This window comes from Oncorhynchus nerka, linkage group LG14 (assembly GCF_034236695.1).
Source record: "Oncorhynchus nerka isolate Pitt River linkage group LG14, Oner_Uvic_2.0, whole genome shotgun sequence".
Lineage (NCBI taxonomy): Eukaryota > Metazoa > Chordata > Actinopteri > Salmoniformes > Salmonidae > Oncorhynchus > Oncorhynchus nerka.
In genome coordinates this window covers 32,772,914-32,794,341 of record NC_088409.1, presented here as the reverse complement: position 1 = coordinate 32,794,341, position 21,428 = coordinate 32,772,914, and the positions used below count along the sequence as shown (strand labels likewise).

At 44.8% G+C, this 21,428-nt stretch overlaps 1 protein-coding gene across 1 annotated transcript; it reads right to left on the bottom strand.

Moving 5' to 3' along the window:
* Positions 1–3,193: 3,193 nt before the first annotated feature.
* Positions 3,194–19,119, bottom strand: LOC115140900 (melanocortin-2 receptor accessory protein 2A-like). Its single transcript, XM_065028003.1, has 3 exons — positions 14,255–19,119; positions 13,564–13,663; positions 3,194–4,783 (listed from the first exon to the last, which is right to left on the bottom strand). The coding sequence occupies exons 1-3, from the start codon at positions 14,376–14,378 to the stop codon at positions 4,297–4,299; spliced, it is 711 nt and encodes a 236-aa protein (XP_064884075.1). The 5' UTR covers positions 14,379–19,119; the 3' UTR covers positions 3,194–4,296.
* Between the last annotated feature and the right edge of the window lie 2,309 nt (positions 19,120–21,428).

The following is a 21,428-nucleotide window of genomic DNA, read 5'->3' as shown; positions in this document are numbered from 1 at the left end:
GACCTTTTTGTATATTTTTTTCCTGTATGTGTTTTGAATTTGTAACGTGTGTTCAGTAAAGCACACAGATGAAACATCTCAAAGGTGACTAACTAATTATTCAAATTCATACCATTTGAAATTGGCCTATTGTTATCCCCAAGTTGTGGGTTGTTGCTACACATTAACATATCATCAAATATGTATATTTTTTTTATTTAACCAGGCAAGTCAGTTAAGAACAAATTATTATTTACAATGACGGCCTACCGAGGAACACTGGGTTAACTGCCTTGTTCAGGGGCAGAACGACAGATTTTTAAGAAAAAATCCCAGGTGTCTCCTGTAAACCCAGCCCAGGTGTCTCCGGTGAACCCAGCCCAGGTGTCTCCGGTGAACCCAGCCCAGGTTTCTCCGGTGAACCCAGCCCAGGTGTCTCCGGTGAACCCAGCCCAGGTGTCTCCTGTAAACCCAGCCCAGGTGTCTCCGGTGAACCCAGCCCAGGTGTCTCCGGTGAACCCAGCCCAGGTGTCTCCGGTGAACCCAGCCCAGGTGTCTCCGGTGAACCCAGCCCAGGTGTCTCCGGTGAACCCAGCCCAGGTGTCTCCGGTCAACCCAGCCCAGGTGTCTCCGGTGAACCCAGCCCAGGTGTCTCCGGTGAACCCAGCCCAGGTGTCTCCGGTGAACCCAGCCCAGGTGTCTCCGGTTAACCCAGACCAGGTGTCTCCGGTCAACCCAGCCCAGGTGTCTCCGGTGAACCCAGCCCAGGTGTCTCCGGTGAACCCAGCCCAGGTGTCTCCGGTGAACCCAGCCCAGGTGTCTCCGGTGAACCCAGCCCAGGTGTCTCCGGTGAACCCAGCCCAGGTGTCTCCGGTGAACCCAGACCAGGTGTCTCCGGTGAACCCAGCCCAGGTGTCTCCGGGTTAACCCAGACCAGGTGTCTCCGGTGAACCCAGCCCAGGTGTCTCCGGTTAACCTCTTCAACCTATGGGGGCGCTATGTTATTATTGGATTAAAAAACGTGCCCGTTTTAAGCGCAATATTTTGTCACGAAAAGATGCTCGACTATGCATATAATTGGCAGCTTTGGAAAGAAAACACTCTGACGTTTCCATAACTGCAAAGATATTATCTGTGAGTGCCACAGAATTCATGCTACAGGCGAAACCAAGATGAAACCTCAAACAGGAAATGAGCAGAATTTTTGAGGCTCTGTTTTCCATCGTCTCCTTATATGGCTGTGAATGTGCCATGAACGAGCATAAGCTCTCTGCCATTCGTCCAAGGTGTCTGCAGCATTGTGACGTATTTGTAGGCATATCATTGGAAGATTGGCCATAAGAGACTACATTTGCCAGGGGTCCGCCCGGTGTCCTTTGTCTAAATTGGTGCGTAAACTTCAGCTGCAGGCATTTTGCCATGGGATTCAGAGGGGAAAGCACACTTCCACGAACGATATATCATCGAAGAGATATGTGAAAAACACGTTGAGGATTGATTCTAAACAACGTTTACCATGTTTCAGTCGATATTATGGAGTTAATTTGGAAAAAAGTTTGGCGTTTTGACGAATGAATTTTCAGGGTTTTTTGGTAGCCAAACATGACGCAGAAAACGGACCGATTTCTCCTGCACAAATAATCTTTCAGGAAAAACTGAACATTTGTTATCTAACTGAGAGTCTCCTCATTGAAAACATCCGAAGTTCTTCAAAGGTAAATGATTTTATTTGAATGCTTTTCTGGTTTTTGTGAAAATGTTGCCTGCTGAATGCTAACGCTAAATGCTAATGCTAGCTATCAATAGCTATCAATACTGTTACACAAATGCTAGTTTTGCTATGGTTGAGAAGCATATTTTTGAAAATCTGAGATGACAGTGTTGTTAACAAAAGGCTAAGCTTGAGAGCTAGCATATTGATTTCATTTCATTTGCCATTTTCATGAATAGTTAACGTTGCGTTATGGTAATGAGCTTGAGGCTGTATTCACAATCCCGGATCCGGGATGGCTCGCCGCAAGAAGTTAACCCAGCCCAGGTGTCTCCGGTTAACCCAGCCCAGGTGTCTCCGGTTAACCCAGCCCAGGTGTCTCCGGTGAACCCAGCCCAGGTGTCTCCGGTGAACCCAGCCCAGGTGTCTCCGGTGAACCCAGCCCAGGTGTCTCCGGTGAACCCAGCCCAGGTGTCTCCTGTAAACCCAGCCCAGGTGTCTCCGGTGAACCCAGCCCAGGTGTCTCCGGTGAACCCAGCCCAGGTGTCTCCGGTGAACCCAGCCCAGGTGTCTCCGGTTAACCCAGCCCAGGTGTCTCCGGTTAACCCAGCCCAGGTGTCTCCGGTTATCCCAGCCCAGGTGTCTCCGGTGAACCCAGCCCAGGTGTCTCCGGTGAACCCAGCCCAGGTGTCTCCGGTGAACCCAGCCCAGGTGTCTCCGGTGAACCCAGCCCAGGTGTCTCCGGTTATCCCAGCCCAGGTGTCTCCGGTGAACCCAGCCCAGGTGTCTCCGGTGAACCCAGCCCAGGTGTCTCCGGTGAACCCAGCCCAGGTGTCTCCGGTGAACCCAGCCCAGGTGTCTCCGGTGAACCCAGCCCTGGTGTCTCCGGTGAACCCAGCCCTGGTGTCTCCGGTGAACCCAGCCCAGGTGTCTCCGGTGAACCCAGCCCTGGTGTCTCCGGTTAACCCAGACCAGGTGTCTCAATAATAATATTAGGTTTATTCTTCCCTGGTCTAATCCTTAGAATTAGATTGTAAAGGAAACTGCATCAAACACAGCAGGGATTTTAAAGTTCTACTCAAGTCTCCTTTTCAACTAATTTACATCACAAAAGGCACATCTCAATAGGTGTTCCAGGTAAGTCATTACATAGCACAAATGGGGGGTTTTGCCTTTCCTCTTTTGTTCTCTATTGCTACTCAATTTTTTCTCAAGCAAGGGGGAGGCTGATGACATCACATCAAACCAACTTGAATGCAATACTCCTGTCTAAAAAACACTATTTTGCTCAATGTATTTTAGTGTGTACTTTACTGTATTTATACTTGGGATATTGCTTTTCAAAAGGGAACATTAAAAACAAATTGCTGGAGGACGTCTTAAAATCCTGTAAAAGTGATAATAGTGAAACAATTCATCACTTGTTATCTTCAGAATTAGAACTTTACTCTATTTTGTGGTTCCAAGGTACTTTGAAATGGTTATATAATGAACACAATCAGCTGGCGTTGAAATAGTTTTATTAGTCACAACCTTCTATAGACTTGGCAAACAAGACCTTGATATGACATGTAGGTAACGCATTGACAGGAGCAACACATGATATATAAAAAGTAAGGTGTTTATAGTGATTAACAGGTGTGCTACAATTAGTACTGAACAAGGACAACATTCCGACTGCTGTTGAATTGAAAACCCATAAGAAGAGTCTTGCATTTCTGGTGCATTTTGGTTGTTGTATCAAATTCCCCTTACCTCTTCTGTTGTCTCCATCCCTTTATCTGATTCCTGCAAGGCCTCCACCACTATACGGGGGGACCGAGTGGCGCAGCATCACTACAGACCCAGGTTCGATTCTGGGATGTATCACAACAGGCCGTTATCGGGGGTCCTATAGGGTGGCGCACAATTGGCCCAGCATTGTCCGGGTTAGGAGAGGATTTGGCCGTGGTGTAAATTAGAATTTGTTCTTAACTGACTTGCCTAGTTAAATAAAAAACATTTGAATCAACTTGATGAAGCTGGACTTCCAGTTTAGCGTTGAGATGTGGCGTCACAAGTTCTGGCTCTGCGTAGGCAACCTTGTTGACATAAAGATCACATATGTATATTTAACATTTAAATGTTTATATATTTGGACTGTACAGTATTTTAGCCTGAACCTAATCTGAACAGAATGAAAATGTCAGGAGGTACAGTTACTGTAGGAGGATCCATAATAATCCAGAATGTCCTGACAGTGGAGGTGGTGTGGGAAGCTGGAACCACAGCCTAATTAGGAGAGCTTGCACTGTACATGACTGGCACAACACAGAATGTTAGATTAGGACCTTGACACAACTCTCTCTATATAAGGCTGATGAGTCCTGTGATGTCCTCATAATGATCTATAATGTCCTAACGGCAGTGGGTGTGAGAAGTAAGCAGGACCCTAGTCTATTGTGTGATGGGCAGGACAGTCCGTCTTCTAAAGGGCACCAAGTGGCCGATGACACTCCCCCACTAGGATGATTGACGGTTCCCCCAGTCAATCGTGTGAAGGACACCATGGGAATGACGCTACCCCTCCGGGATGATTGGCGGCACCCCAGGAAGTAGAGAGGACCTTAGTCCATCATGTGATGTGAACTGTGGGGCCAATGACACTCCCCCTCCATGATGATTGGCGGCTCCCCCAGCAGCAGATCGTCCGCCCCCAGGGTGGAGCAGTGCTCGGAGTTCACAACGTTAGGGATGTTGAAGTGGGACAGGGCCTCTCTGTGGTCAGTCCGGTTCCCCCCCAACATGGCAGCCCCTTGCAGGGCACGGGTGACACCTACTTCCACCCCCCCCTCCTCTGGGCTGCCTGACCTGCCTCGCCCCGGCCCCTGGACAAGCCCTCCTCTGGGTGCTCCCAAAACTCGTGCCCCAGCTCTAGGCCTGGACCCCTCCTGGGCCTGTTCCTCATTGACGTAGCAGTGGAAGAGGGAGCGGCTGAGAGAGGAGTCCAGTAAGGGGCGATGGAGGCAGGGCCGGTTGTCAGGGTCTGCAGGGGGGCGGAGGTCCTCCACACAGCTGGTCAGACGAACACGCTTCTTACAGGGCTCAGCTCCTCTAGACAGGGGACAGTTGAGGACCAGGAGTGTATTAGAAGAGAAATAGATGTGACTACCTCACAATTAAAAGTGAAAAATAAGATGCCTTAATCAGAATCAGGGAGGACAGGGAGAGGGAAGAAAGAGACATGGATGTTATGTAAGGGAGGACAGGGAGAGGGAAGAAAGAGACATGGATGTTATGTAAGGGAGGACAGGGAGAGGGAAGAAAGAGACATGGATGTTATGTAAGGGAGGACAGGGAGAGGGAAGAAAGAGACATGGATGTTATGTAAAGGAGGACAGGGAGAGGGAAGAAAGAGACATGGATGTTATGTAAGGGAGGACAGGGAGAGGGAAGAAAGAGACATGGATGTTATGTAAGGGAGGACAGGGAGAGGGAAGAAAGAGACATGGATGTTATGTAAGGGAGGACAGGGAGAGGGGAGAAAGAGACATGGATGTTATGTAAGGGAGGACAGGGAGAGGGAAGAAAGAGACATGGATGTTATGTAAGGGAGGACAGGGAGAGGGAAGAAAGAGACATGGATGTTATGTAAGGGAGGACAGGGAGAGGGAAGAAAGAGACATGGATGTTAGATAAAAGCGGACAGGGAAAGCGAAGAAAGGACAGGGAGAGGGAAGAAAGAGACATGTATGGTAGGTAAGAGAGGGTATCATGTATTCCCTTTTGGGGAGTATGACTCTTCATTCATGCTCAAACAAACAAGTCTTTGGATTGAATAATCAATGCATGTTTAGAAAGAGCTGTGTGTTGATTGTCCGTGCGCTAAGTCTGTGTATATTGGCACTCGTGTATATTGGCTCAACACCATATTTCTATCCTCTTAGCAGGTGTCTTTGTTTTTTGGCTTTAGCTCAGCTCAGTATATAGCTGCATTAAAGCAGGCAGCAAGTGAGAGGGAGGAAGAGAGAAAGCTGAGTAAATGGATGTCATGGCGTTGGACTAGAGCAGTGGAGCGCTGTGATCAGCAGACCTGGGAGGTTAACAGGCTTGGCCCTGGTAGGGCCCCTTGAGGCCCCCCAATTCAATTTTTTTGCCCCAGTTTTTGGCCTTTTGACCAATCCTATCAGATCTTTTCACATCAGATCTTATTCAGAGCTGATCTAAATGATAAAACTACCAATTAGTGAAAATAAAATCAGAATTGGGATGAAGAGAAAAAGAGAAGCCTGATGTATTCTCAGCACACCCATACACATACACACACACACACACACAGGGCTACAATTGGAAATGCAAGACTTAGAGGGAGACTGATGGTTATCATTTCGTCTTTCATTTGTTGTTATAGTCACACACACACACAGACAGATTTCCAGCCTTAACTAGTTGGTCCCATTAAATGCATTAACTGCCAGCCTGCTTGCTGTGCTGTGGTCCTGCAAAAGATAGAGCCTGGGAAGTATCAAGGTAGAGCAGCATGCTGATCAGTCACTGATCCCCGCAGGCGGTTTGTTTTCATCAGCGAGGTCTGTCTGGAAGGCAGCGAGGTCTGTCGGAAAGGCAGTGAGGTTTGTCTGTAAGGGATCCCAGAGCTGAGCCTCAGCTGAGCCTGGCAGAGATCCACTCCAGAGGAACAGATACACACAGACTCAGGGGCTCAGCTCTCTGACAGCTAGTGAGAGAGCCGTGGCAGCTGCCACACACACAGTCACAGGGATAAGGGTGGTTCAGAGAGCAACATAAAATGTTCACAGGTGAAAATTGAGCTTAAAGAAAGAGCCAGCTTAGAGAGAGTTGAGAGGTAGAGAGAGGGGATGAAGCTCCAAGAGAAAGAGAACTCAGACACCGCATGCAAACAGACTGTATCATCACATTGCCGTACGATAATTTCTATGCAATTGTTGCAATCTATGCACAGCATCACCACAATCAGAATCACACAACATGGTAGTGTTATTCATTATCTTCCAGCCACATGCCAGGTGTGTGTAACAACAGGCTACATCCCACAACTGTATTATAAACAAAATCACCAATAGCCGTTATGACACGGTCATAACCATGTCATAATATGTAATAACAGCTGACATGACTTGTCAGAACCTATTATAATATGATCATAACACTGTCATGACACATATTTATGTAGACCTGTTGTGATGTAAATTGTGTTATTTTATGGCTGGTTATGACACCTACATAAGAGTGTCAAAACCCAAAAACCTACCGCACAAAGCAAAACATTCCATTACACCATATCCTACTTGTCAACAGTGTCAATGTTATATATACAGTACCAGTCAAAAGTTTGGACAGATGTACTCAGTCAAGGGATTTTCTTTATTTTTTACATTGTAGAATAATTAGTGAAGGTATCAAAACTTTGAAATAACACATATGGAATCATGTAGTAACCAAAAATGTGTTAAACAAATCAAAATATATTTACATTTGAGATTCTTCAAAGTAGCCACACTTTGCCTTGATGACAGCTTTGCACACTCTTGGCACTCTCTCAACCAGCTTCACATGGAATGCTTTTCCAAGAGTCTTGAATGAGTTCGAACAAATGCTGAGCACTTGTTGGCTGTTTTTCATTCACTCTGCGATCCAACTCATCCTAAACCATCTCAATTAGGTTGAGGTCAGGTGATCGTGGAGGCCAGGTTATCTGATACAGCACTCCAACACTCTCCTTCTTCATCAAATAGCCATTACACAGCCTGGAGGTGTGTTGGGTCATTGTCCTGTTGAAAAACAAATGATAGACCCACTAAGTACAAACCAGATGGGATGGAGGATCGCTGCAGAATGCTGTGGTATGCATGCTGGTTAATTGTGCCTTGAATTATAAATAAATCACTGACTGTGTCACCAGTAAAGCACCCCCACACCATCACACCTCCTCCTCCATGCTTCACGATGGGAACCACACATGCGAAGATCATCCATTTACATACTCTGCGTCTCACAAAGACCAAAAATCTCAAATTTGGATTCATCAGAACAAAGGACAGATTTCCCCCAGTCTAATGTCCATTGCTCATGTTTCTTGGCCCAAGCAAGTCTCTTCTTCTTATTGGTGTCCTTTAATAGTGGTTTCTTTGTAGCAATTCGACCATGAAGGCCTGATTCACGCAGTCTCCTCTGAACAGTTGATGTTGAGATGTGTCTGTTACTTGAACTCTGTGACACATTCATTTGGGCTGCAATCTTAGGTGCAGTTAACTCTAATGAACTCATCCTCTGCAGCAGAGGTAACTCTGGGTCTTCCTTTCCTGTGGTGGTCCTCATTACAGCCAGTTTCATCATAGCGCTTGATGGTATTTGCGACTGCACTTGAAGAAACTTTCAAAGTTCTTGAAATATTCCGGATTGATGTTTCTCTTTGCTTATTTGAGCTGTTCTTTCCATAATATGGACTAAATATTTTACCAAATAGGGCTATCTTCTGATTACCACCCCTGCCTTGTCACAACACAACCGATTGGCTCGAAAGAAGGAAAGCAATTACACAAATGAACATTTAACAAGGCACACCTGTTAATTGAACTGCATTTCAGGTGACTACCTCATGAGCTGGTTGAGAGAATGCCAAGAGTTTGCAAAGCTGTCATCAAGGCAAAGGGTGGCTACTTTGAAGAATCTCAAATATAAAATATATGTGGATTTGTTCAACACTTTTTTGATTACTACATAATTCGGTGTGTTGTTTCATAGCATTGAGTGGCTGCTGCCAACACACTGACTCAACTCCAGCCACTTTAATAATGGGAATTGATGGGAAATGATGTAAAATATATCACTAGCCACTTTAAACAATGCTACCTAATATAATGTTTACATACCCTACATTATTCATCTCATATGTATACGTATATACTGTACTCTATATCATCTACTGCATCCTTATGTAATACATGTATCACCAGCCACTTTAACTATGCCACTTTGTTTACATACTCATCTCATATGTATATACTGTACTCGATACCATCTACTGTATCTTGCCTATGCTGCTCTGTACCATCACTCATTCATATATCTTTATGTACATATTCTTTATCCCCTTACACTGTGTATAAGACAGTAGTTTTGGAATTGTTAGTTAGATTACTTGTTGGTTATTACTGCATTGTCGGAACTAGAAGCACAAGCATTTCGCTACACTCGCATTAACATCTGCTAACCATGTGTATGTGACAAATCAATTTGATTTGATTTGATATCTTCAATATTATTCTACAATGTAGAAAAAATACAAATAAAATAAAGAGAAACTCTTGAATGTGTCCAATCTTTTGACTGGTACTGTATATATATATATATTTCTTTATTGACGTTGTTAAAGTATCATTGTAATTGCACACACATTGATGTCAGACATGCACTAGCCCAATGCTCTGTTGATGACGAGGATGAAGTCAAGAGCAGATCTCAGGAGGACCAGACACCCTCTTTTTGACTGATGACTGATATAAGGGCATGTACGTGATAGTCTTATCTGGCTTATGTGATTATAGTCATAATGCTTCTTGACTTTGTCATGATATTTATTTTCTACAAGTTATTTAAAATGATGAAAAAAATATGACTGTAAATAATTAATTTCAACAAAAACAAACTTTCAAATGAAAGGATTCTTTTTGGCATGGGAAACAACTACTTTGATTAAATGTAGGTTTTCACACTCTTATGTACAGTTGAAGTCGGAAGTTTACATACACTTAGGTTGGAGTCATTAAAACTCATTTTTCAACCACTCCACACATTTCTTGTTAAACTGTAGTTTTGGCAAGTCGGTTAGGACATCTACTTGTGCATGACACAAGTCATTTTTCCAACAATTGTTTACAGACAGATTATTTCACTTATAACATTTACATTTAAGTCATTTAGCAGACTATAATTCACTGAGTCACAATTCCAGTGAGTCAGAAGATTACATACACTAAGTTGACTGTGCCTTTAAACAGCTTGGAAAATTCCAGAAAAATATGTCATGGCTTTAGAAGCTTCTGATAGTCTAATTGACATCATTTGAGCCAATTGGAGGTGTACCTGTGGATGTATTTCAAGACCTACCTTCAAACTCAGTGCCTCTTTGCTTGACCTAATGGGAAAATCAAAAGAAATCAGCCAAGACCTCAGAAGAAAATTGTAGACCTCCACAAGTCTGGTTCATCCTTGGGAGCAATTTCTAAACGGCTGAAGGTACCACGTTGTGATCTCTGTGGGTTATACTTTGTGGGCTATACTCTGCCTTGTCTCAGGATGGTAAATTGGTGGTATCCCTCTAGTGGTGTGGAGGCTGTGCTTTGGCAAAGTGGGTGGGGTTATATCCTTCCTGTTTGGCCCTGTCCGGGGGTGTCATCGGATGGGGCCACAGTGTCTCCTGACCCCTCCTGTCTCAGCCTCCAGTATTTATGCTGCAGTAGTTTATGTGTCGGGGGGCTAGGGTCAGTTTTTTATATCTGGAGTACTTCTCCTGTCCTATCCGGTGTCCTGTGTCAATTTAAGTATGCTTTCTCTCTCTCTCTCGGAGGACCTGAGCCCTAGGACCATGCCTCAGGACTACCTGGCATGATGACTCCTTGCTGTCCCCAGTCCACCTGGCCGTGCTGCTGCTCCAGTTTCAACTGTTCTGCCTGTGATTATTATTATTTGACCATGCTGGTCATTTATGAACATTTGAACATCTTGGCCATGTTCTGTTATAATCTCCACCCGGCACAGCCAGAAGAGGACTGGCCACCCCAAATAGCCTGGTTCCTCTCTAGGTTTCTTCCTAGGTTTTGGCCTTTCTAGGGAGTTGTTCCTATCCACCATGCTTCTACACCTGCATTGCTTGCTGTTTGGGGTTTTAGGCTGGGTTTCTGTACAGCACTTTGAGATATCAGCTGATGTACAAAGGGCTATATAAATACATTTGATTTGATTTACAGACAGATTATTTCACTTATAATTCACTGTATCACAATTCCAGTTGGTCAGAAGTTTACATACACTAAGTTGACTGCGCCTGTAAACAGCTTGAAAAATTCCAGAAAATGATGTCATGGCTTTAGAAGTTCTGATAGGCTAATTGACATAATTTGAATCAATTGGAGGTGTACCTGTGGATGTATTTCAAGGCCTACCTTCAAACTCAGTGCCTCTTTGCTTGACATCATGGGAAAATCAAAAGAAATCAGCCAAGACCTCAGAAAACTAATTGTGGACCTCCACAAGTCTGGTTCATCCTTAGGAGCAATTTCCAAATGCCTGAAGGTACCACGTTCATCTGTACAAACAATATTACATAAGTATAAACACCATAGGACCACACAGCCGTCATACCGCTCAGAAAGGAGACGCGTTCTGTCTCCTAGAGATGAACGTACTTGCGAAAAGTGCAAATCAATCTCAGAACAACAGCAAAGGACCTTGTGAAGATGCTGGAGGAAACAGGTACAAAAGTATCTATATCCACAGTAAAATGAGTCCTATATCGACATAACCTGAAAGGCCGCTCAGCAAGGAAGAAGCCACTGCTCCAAAACTGCCATAAAAAAAGTCAGACTACGGTTTGCAACTGTACATGGTGACAAAGATCATACTTTTTGGAGAAATGCCCTCTGGTCTGATGAAAAAATTACAACCGCTTGGCCATAATGACCATCGTTATGTTTGGAGAAAAAAGGGGGAGGCTTGCAAGCCGAAGAACACCATCCAAACCGTGAAGCACGGGGGTGCTTTGCTGCAGGAAGGACTGGTGCACTTCACAAAATAGATGGCATCATGAGGAATAAAAAGTATGTGGATATATTGAAGCAACATCTCAAGACATCAGACAGGAAGTTAAAGCTTGGTCGCAAATGGGTCTTCCAAATGGACAATGACCCCAAGCATACTTCCAAAATTGTGGCAAAGTAGCTTAAGGACAACAAAGTCAAGGTTTTGGAGTGTCCATCACAAAGCCCTGACCTCAAGCCTATAGAAAATTTGTGGGCAGAACTGAAAAAGCGTGTATGAGCAAGGAGGCCTACAAACCTGACTCTGTCCCACCAGCTCTGTCAGGAGGAATGGGCCAAAATTCACCCAACTTATTGTGGGAAGCTTGTGGAAGGCTACCCGAAACGTTTGACCCAAGTTAAACAATTTAAAGGCAATGCTACCAAATACTAATTGAGTGTATGTAAACTTCTGACCCACTGAGAACGTGATGAAAGAAATAAAAGCTGAAAGAAATCATTCTCTCTACTATTATTCTGACATTTCACATTCTTATAATAAAGTGGTAATCCTAACTGACCTAAAACAGGGACTATTTACTAGGATTAAATGTGAAAAACTGAGTTTAAATGTATTTGGCTAAGGTGTAATGTATGTAAACTTCCTACTTCAACTGTAGGTGTCATAACCAGCCATAGAAAAACACAATATATGTCACAACAGGTTTAAATACATGCGTCATGACAGTGCTATGACCATATTAAGACAGGTTATGAGAAGTTATGTCAGCTCTTATGACATTATGACATGGTTATGACCGTGTAATAACATGTAACGACACTGGGTGTTAAGTGAAGCGTTACCACATAATTGCATAAAATTATAAACATCATAAACTTTGATCTTGTACTTTTTCAAGTAAATGTATTGATCTGTCAACAAAATGTCTTGATGCTTCCCATAAACACATAGTTGAACGCTACAGACTTGCACTGTCTTCTGTGGTTAATCTGCTGCCGTTCCTGATATCGCACGGCAAAACAATGCACAAGTTGGATCCAAAGTCTGCAGCACACTGCACACACCCGGTCGTTCGGCAGATGAGCTGCAGCGGTGCGGCTTGCCTACCATTGAAATGAATGGACTTCCGCCGGAACGCATACAGTCTACCGCAGTTTGTTTGCACAGGGCTAGAGAGAGAGACATGAGGGGAGTGGGAGAGAGACAGGGCACAGAGAGAGGCAGAAGAGCGGGACCACCAAGGGAGAGATCTATGACTGAAAAGGAGAGAGAAAGGATAAAGAGAGGTACAGAGGATGGTAGAGAAACAGTGCATTGGGGGGAATAGATGGAGGGACCACCAAGGGAGAGATCTATGACTGAAAAGGAGAGAGAAAGGATAAAGAGAGGTACAGAGGATGGTAGAGAAACAGTGCATTGAGGGGGGGGGGGATAGATGGAGGGACCACCAAGGGAGATATCTATGACTGAAAAGAAGAGAGAAAGAAGGATCGAAGCAGAGCTAATAGTAAGAAAAAAAGAGGCAGCTGACAGAGAGAGAGCGAGAGAGAGAGCACAGTGTGCAAATGAGACATATGCTACAGCCATGAATACAAGGGAAGAGGGCTGCTGATAATTAGAATCCTTTACTAAGAAGTCATCAAACTGCACTGAGACTGGGAGGAAGAATTGTCTCACTTTACAGAGAAGAAAACCAATAGAAACTCTGAACCAGGCACTCTCTGTGGTGCTGAAGCAGAACTAACCAGTCTGTGTAAGGCACTGCCACTAACACGCCTGGTGCTGTCCATGGTGCTGGAAAGAAAGTACCACAAAACTTGGAATATGAACAGCCACACTGCCAATGTTATTTGCCTGGTGTGATAAATAATTGTGCATGCTAAGAAACTGTCCGTGCTGCTGGACCACCACTAATAAGCATGGTGCTATTCGTGGTCCTAAAAGCACCATGAAACTTGGAACATGAACCAGTCACACTGTCTGCCATTTACCTACTGTGGTAAATAATTGTGCACATGTTAAGATGCACTGGAACTTGGTGGATTGCTAAGTAATTCACTTGATTGACGTGATGGCTGGTTGATAAGGAGACTCACTCGGGATGTGGAGCTCCTGTCTTGGTGAGAAGCGTCAGGACAAAGAACATGAAGATGACAAAGACAGCCAGGCCCACCCAGAAGCCTATCACGATGGAATCTGCAACACAACAAGACTTGATTGACAGGTCAAACACATGTTTTAGTTCCAATGTATAGTAGGTCATTATATCTATTGAATGACAAAAACAACAGTATTTTAAGCACAATGAGATGGAGAGAGAACTATGAAAATGTATTATGCTCCAAGTGTCTAGACTGAGGTGACATTGATTGGTGCATGTTGTCCTAGAGGGAAAGGAAATGTATGGATTGTGTGTGTCTACTGTTAAAAGGCTGACACACATGCAGGCCTAAACAAGGAACACTCAGCATTGAGTTGCTTATATTTCTCTGCAGGGTTTACACTCTAAGGCGGCCCCCCCTCCTCTCTCTCTATATCTCTCATAAACCACACACATACCCTCTACGTATTTGTCATTATGAAGAATATCGGCTATACTTAACTAACTTCTAGCCACAAATATGAATGTGATGCAATGAGCCATGGTAATTCTCACGTATAAATACATGCACACATGATTTATTCACAGTTCACTTCTACAATAAAGTCATAGATGCGTAACGCAGAGAATATGGGTGAAAGGGTGGAGGGGCAGCACAGGACTGTAAACTGAGATCCTGTACTTACATCGGTGCGCTTTCAGTCCCTCGAACGAAACAGGCTCATCATCGTCGTAATATTCATACGTCCACTTGTAGTCCGGGTCCGGAGCGTTTCCGCCTGATAGATTTGAGTGGTTAAACTCAGACATCTCCAAAAAAGATCCAAGAGCGCAGGCGGACTAAAAACAACAAAAAAGGATAGCGTTAAATACAACACCGCATTGTGCAAAACAATTTCAAGTAATGGTCATCAGTAGATGCGCAAGCTTCAGTCATTGGACAATGTTGGTGCGGTGCGTGCGCAGTGAGACAGGTTTATTCCCCCCACACCAATACATTTTTTAAATCTAGCGAAGTAGTCGAGGTATACTAAACTTCACCACACGCAGCTGTGCGCTTACACTGCGTGTGCTCTCTCTCTCTCTCTGGATTCGGAACGAGGGTGCGCCTCTCCATTGACATCATCTTGAATTGCTTTCGGACTCGCGCGCTTGGCTAGGATGCAGAGCAATAAAGAGTTGGAGGGCTGTTAAATGGAGGGACGTAGCTAGGATATGTAGTCTACACTTTTAGAAGAAAGGGACTGCGACGTGGAGTGATCTTATCAATTTTCCATCGATGAAAATATTTATGCAAAGGCACTAGTGGCTTTTAAGACGTTCTGGATCTGTGTTTTGGAATACTGTCAATAATCCATCATGTTCAAAAGGTCAAGCATACTATATTTTATTGTCACGAAAACAGAGTGAAATTAAAGCAGCAGAATCCAGGCTATTATTAATCTAAGGTTAAACACTTAATTAATCAGTGGATGTTTGAAAAGGGAGGATTTCAGAAGAGACATTTAATTCTTCTCTCTTTGTTCACCATTGTCTTATTTAAGGATGAAATATTCCGCAGGCAGTGAAGATGAACTGAGTTGATGCACAAGACACTATACAATCAAGGGCTTTTGAATATATTAATTCGGGATCGGTGTTCCGTCCACAAAGCTTAAATTCTTGTTAATCTAACTGCACTGTCCAATTTACAGTAGCTATTACAGTGAAATAATACCATGCTATTGTTTGAGGAGAGTGCACAGTTTTGAACTTGAAAAGTTATTAATAAACCAATTAGGCACATTTGGGTAGTCTTGATACAAAGTTTTGAATAGAAATGCAATGGTTTATTAGAGCAGTCTAAAACTTTGCACATACACTGCTGGCATCTAGTGGACAAAATCTAAATTCCAACTGGGCTGGAATAATATATTATGGCCTTTCTCTTGCATTTCAAAGATGGTACAAAAAAAATTAACTGTTTTTTTTCTCCTTTGTATTATCTTTTACCAGATCTAATGTGTTATATTCTTATATTCTCCATTCCTTTCACATTTCCACAAACTTCAAAGTGTTTCCTTTCAAATGTTATTAAGAATATGCATACCCTTGCTTCAGGGCCTGAGCTACAGGCAGTTAAATTTGGGTATGTCATTTTTGGCGAAAATTTGCTAAAAGGGGCAGAACTTTAAGCTGAATATTTTGAGCTGTAAATGGAACAATCGCTTTAAAATTGGTGTAGGGCTATCATTGTAGTGCATGTAAAAGATGCAACAATAAAAAAACATTTGAAAAAGATCAATCTAGAAGAAATGATGTTTACACTGGGTGAACTCACATTGCAGTTACAGTAAGATAACAATGTTCACTTTGAATGGCCTCGGACGGATCATTATAGTACACATTCTTAACCCTGAGGCATCATGTCCATGCCTCAAATTGATCCCCTAGAGGGTCAAGACTAAAGAGAAATCCCTATGTCTGAAATGATCAACAGCCTACATAAGCAACTTCTCAAAGATAATGAGACATTTATCAAAGCAGCCACATATACAAACAGTTACTGTAGGCAATATGAAAGATACAGTTAGTAAATGATCTGGTCCCCTTTTACATTTCAAATATGCCAGCAGATTATTGACTATATCTGGCCAACATGGCTATACTGCATGCGTGTAACCCTGGGTGATCTGCTGTGTGAATGGCAGGTCAGGTGTGCTGTTCTATTGAGTCATCCTTCCAGACCTGCAGGCCAGTGTTTAGCTCTTATTAACCAGAGCTCAGGGAACACAACACACACACGCACACACACTCTGCTACAGCTAATTGGACCACAGGACATCAGTACCATATAATTGTACAATGCACCAGGGATATAGATCTGGTAGGTACGCCCTGAGCTGAATATTTAATTCGATTCACAAAAAAATGGTGTCATATAAACTAGTTATAGACTACTGTTAACCATGCTTGATACATATGACCTTCAGGAGAACACATGTGGATCAGGGTTTTCAGTGCCGTTCTGATACTCTTTCATGACCGATAGCACATAGAGAATGATTGCACTTTTCCTTTGTTGATTCCTCAAGGATCATGGCCAATTCCCTCAAAACTTGGTCATGCCTCCATCTTATTTTGTCTAGGGAGAGGACAACCGTGCACTGTTAAAACATTCTCCATGGTACCAGGTTTGTTGCAGAGAGGTGTGTTTGGGTTTTCAGTGAGGTCCCACCTGTGTAAGTTAGTGAGGGATGGGAGCACATCATAGACAGATCTTAAAGGGAACTGGATTCTGGCAGGTTCCATCCGCCACAGCTCATCCCAAGAGACTCCAGGCTCCCAACCTCACTGCTTTGGCCTTTCTCTGTTCCTCCATTTGACTGACTTCCTGCTGCACCAGGTGCCTCCCTTCAAGGGTGTTGGCTTTGGTCCAGCATGTGGTTTTCATTGCTTCAAGGCAGATGTTCCCCATTTTTCTTCCAGCAGCATACCACCCTGCATCCCACTGCTGGCTTGCCTCTGAAGCTCAGGAGGGTTGGTCCTAGCTGCTCTTTGGATGGAAGACCAGATGCTGCTGGAGGTGGTGTTGGTGGGCCAGTACAAGGCACTCTTTCCTCTTGTCTAAAAAAATATCCCAATGCCCCATTGCCCTGTATAGGGTGCCATCTTTCGGATGGGACGTTAAACAAGTGTCCTGACTCACTGTGGTCACTAAAGATCCCATGGCACTTATCGTAAGAGTAGGGCTGTTAATCCCGGTGTCCTGACTATATTCCCAATCTGGCCCTCATACCATCATGGTCACCTAATCATCCCCAGCTTCCAATTGGCTCACTCATGCCTCCTCTCCCCAGGTCATTGCTGTAAATTAGTATGTGTGCTCAATCACCATACCTGGTAATATATATTTTTTTAAATACTACAAAAATGTCACTGTGCTTCAGCCTGTTTTGACAGCATTGGTGGCAGACCACTTTCTTTATGTACTGAACTTAATCATGGCACCTTGCATCTTCAGGTCTTTGGAGACCCTGAGGATCATCACCAGCCTGGCCTTTACCACTGTGAATCCTACCAGTGATGAGATTGGTAGTTGTAGCTTTGCTCTTCTACTGTACAGACCCACACATGAGAAGCTCAGAGGCACGCCAAGCCATCTGCGTAGGTCTCGGTTTGCAATTCTCTCTCGTGCCTGTTGCTGATGAGGTGACCTCATACAGGGTTAGTGGCCAGGTAATTCGGGGGAGGACACTGTGCTGGTACATCCAGCACAGTGTACATGTGGATCTTCTGTCCATTAGGGTCTAGTCAAATAACTTTCCCAGGCACTTGATGGGTTATTGACGATTGATGGGATTTCTTGTTTGGATAATCATGCTGAACCTGTCTTTCTGTCACCTTTCCTTATCCCCATGCTTCTCGATTTGCAAAGTTTATTAATCAAAAGTAAAACATTTCATTTAGTAAAAATGTCCAAGTATTCAGCATAGTTAAACATAATTACTGTCAGTTATTGTGAATCATTCTTTGCAACACGATACATTCAATAAACTGTTGAAATGAGATTATATTTGTTCCTCTGGGTTCCTTTGTTTCTCTGCTACAGAAAGAACAGGAAAACCTGCTTTAGCTATAGACCCATCATTTAAGTGTTTCAGCAAAGCCTCTCTCCCTCTCCCGCTGGTCACAACTCCACTAAGCCAGAGGGGGAGTCATGTCATCAAAGACCTACTCAGTGGGATGAGGCCTCAGGTGTAAACCTTTCTTGTCTCCTGATAAAAGCTGCTGTTGTGTGGAACTCACACAGTGAGGGGATCGCAATTAGATGACAAATGAAGCTGGGATCAAGCTCCACATTGCTGGGGAGTGGTGGTCGTGCACTTCAAAATGATGAATAATTCTGTGTGTAATAGCTCACATGAACTCATGTACAAAGTGGAGCAGACATCTCATTAAAGGAAGCAGCTCAATAAAACATGCATCTGTTCTAATGGATTCTCTCTAAAGATACTCTTCTCCACTATGTCACGTCAGCTGTACGTTGGAGTGGACGGATCTGGGGAGCACTAAGCTGAATGTTAAGGGGCCAGGATTGATTGATTTGCTCAACAACAAACTTCTCTCTAACCCAGAAAAACGTATAATTCACCATTGAAGTACCGGCCATACCATAAGCTATAGTTACATGTTCTTTGCTACATTGTTTCCACATTGCAGCAGAGAGAATGAGCCTACAAGGTTGACGCCTGGAGCAGTGATAAAAACGAATGGCATTTAAATTAGTTCTAATTAAATAAAAAGGAGGTGAAGCACATAAAACTAAAAGGTTAGGATATATAGGATATTGATGGGATATATAGGATATTGATAGAATATATAGGACATTGATGGGATATAGGATATTGATAGATATAGGATATATTGATATGAATCACAGTCATTTGTATTTTCTTTTCACCTACACATTTAAGTCATTTAGCAGACGCTCTTATCCAGAGCGACTTACAAATTGGTGCATTCACCTTATGACATCCAATGGAGCAGCCACTTTACAATAGTGCATCTAAATATTTTAAGGGGGGTGAGAAGGATTACTTTATCCTATCCTAGGTATTCCTTAAAGAGGTGGGGTTTCAGGTGTCTCCGGAAGGTGGTGATTGACTCCGCTGTCCTGGCGTCGTGAGGGAGTTTGTTCCACCATTGGGGGGCCAGAGCAGCGAACAGTTTTGACTGGGCTGAGCGGGAACTGTACTTCCTCAGTGGTAGGGAGGCGAGCAGGCCAGAGGTGGATGAACGCAGTGCCCTTGTTTGGGTGTAGGGCCTGATCAGAGCCTGGAGGTACTGAGGTGCCGTTCCCCTCACAGCTCCGTAGGCAAGCACCATGGTCTTGTAGCGGATGCGAGCTTCAACTGGAAGCCAGTGGAGAGCGGAGGAGCGGGGTGACGTGAGAGAACTTGGGAAGGTTGAACACCAGACGGGCTGCGGCGTTCTGGATGAGTTGTAGGGGTTTAATGGCACAGGCAGGGAGCCCAGCCAACAGCGAGTTGCAGTAATCCAGACGGGAGATGACAAGTGCCTGGATTAGGACCTGCGCCGCTTCCTGTGTGAGGCAGGGTCGTACTCTGCGGATGTTGTAGAGCATGAACCTACAGGAACGGGCCACCGCCTTGATGTTAGTTGAGAACGACAGGGTGTTGTCCAGGATCACGCCAAGGTTCTTAGCGCTCTGGGAGGAGGACACAGTGGAGTTGTCAACCGTGATGGCGAGATCATGGAACGGGCAGTCCTTCCCCGGGAGGAAGAGCAGCTCCGTCTTGCCGAGGTTCAGCTTGAGGTGGTGATCCGTCATCCACACTGATATGTCTGCCAGACATGCAGAGATGCGATTCGCCACCTGGTCATCAGAAGGGGAAAGGAGAAGATTAATTGTGTGTCGTCTGCATAGCAATGATAGGAGAGACCATGTGAGGTTATGACAGAGCCAAGTGACTTGGTGTATAGCGAGAATAGGAGAGGGCCTAGAACAGAGCCCTGGGGACACCAGTGGTGAGAGCACGTGGTGAGGAGACGGATTCTCGCCACGCCACCTGGTAGGAGCGACCTGTCAGGTAGGACGCAATCCAAGCGTGGGCCGCGCCGGAGATGCCCAATTCGGAGAGGGTGGAGAGGAGGATCTGATGGTTCACAGTATCGAAGGCAGCCGATAGGTCTAGAAGGATGAGAGCAGAGGAGAGAGAGTTAGCTTTAGCAGTGCGGAGCGCCTCCGTGATACAGAGAAGAGCAGTCTCAGTTGAATGACTAGTCTTGAAACCTGACTGATTTGGATCAAGAAGGTCATTCTGAGAGAGATAGCGGGAGAGCTGGCCAAGGACGGCACGTTCAAGGGTTTTGGAGAGAAAAGAAAGAAGGGATACTGGTCTGTAGTTGTTGACATCGGAGGGATCGAGTGTAGGTTTTTCAGAAGGGGTGCAACTCTCGCTCTCTTGAAGACGGAAGGGACGTAGCCAGCGGTCAGGGATGAGTTGATGAGCGAGGTGAGGTCAGGGAGAAGGTCTCCGGAAATGGTCTGGAGAAGAGAGGAGGGGATAGGGTCAAGCGGGCAGGTTGTTGGGCGGCCGGCCGTCACAAGACGCGAGATTTCATCTGGAGAGAGAGGGGAGAAAGAGGTCAGAGCACAGGGTAGGGCAGTGTGAGCAGAACCAGCGGTGTCGTTTGACTTAGCAAACGAGGATCGGATGTCGTCGACCTTCTTTTCAAAATGGTTGACGAAGTCATCTGCAGAGAGGGAGGGGGAGGAGGATTCAGGAGGGAGGAGAAGGTGGCAAAGAGCTTCCTAGGGTTAGAGGCAGATGCTTGGAATTTAGAGTGGTAGAAAGTGGCTTTAGCAGCAGCGACAGAAGAGGAAAATGTAGAGAGGAGGGAGTGAAAGGATGCCAGGTCCGCAGGGAGGCGAGTCTTCCTCCATTTTCGCTCGGCTGCCCGGAGCCCTGTTCTGTGAGCTCGCAATGAGTCGTTGAGCCACGGAGCGGGAGGGGAGGACCGAGCCGGCCTGGAGGATAGGGGACATAGAGAGTCAAAGGATGCAGAAAGGGAGGAGAGGAGGGTTGAGGAGGCAGAATCAGGAGATAGGTTGGAGAAGGTTTGAGCAGAGGGAAGAGATGATAGGATGGAAGAGGAGAGAGTAGCGGGGGAGAGAGAGCGAAGGTTGGGACGGCGCGATACCATCCGAGTAGGGGCAGTGTGGGAAGTGTTGGATGAGAGCGAGAGGGAAAAGGATACAAGGTAGTGGTCGGAGACTTGGAGGGGAGTTGCAATGAGGTTAGTGGAAGAACAGCATCTAGTAAAGATGAGGTTGAGCGTATTGCCTGCCTTGTG

What these genes read in the sequence shown, in the direction of transcription:
- LOC115140900 (XM_065028003.1), bottom strand. Translation starts at nt 14,378, where the DNA reads ATGTCTGAGTTTAACCACTCAAATCTATCAGGCGGAAACGCTCCGGAC. An exon ending in GGGACTGAAAGCGCACCGAT is followed by an intron (nt 13,664 to 14,254) that starts GTAAGTACAGGA and finishes GTTGTGTTGCAG; the next exon opens with ATTCCATCGTGATAGGCTTC. An exon ending in ACAGGAGCTCCACATCCCGA is followed by an intron (nt 4,784 to 13,563) that starts GTGAGTCTCCTT and finishes TCCCCTGTCTAG; the next exon opens with AGGAGCTGAGCCCTGTAAGA.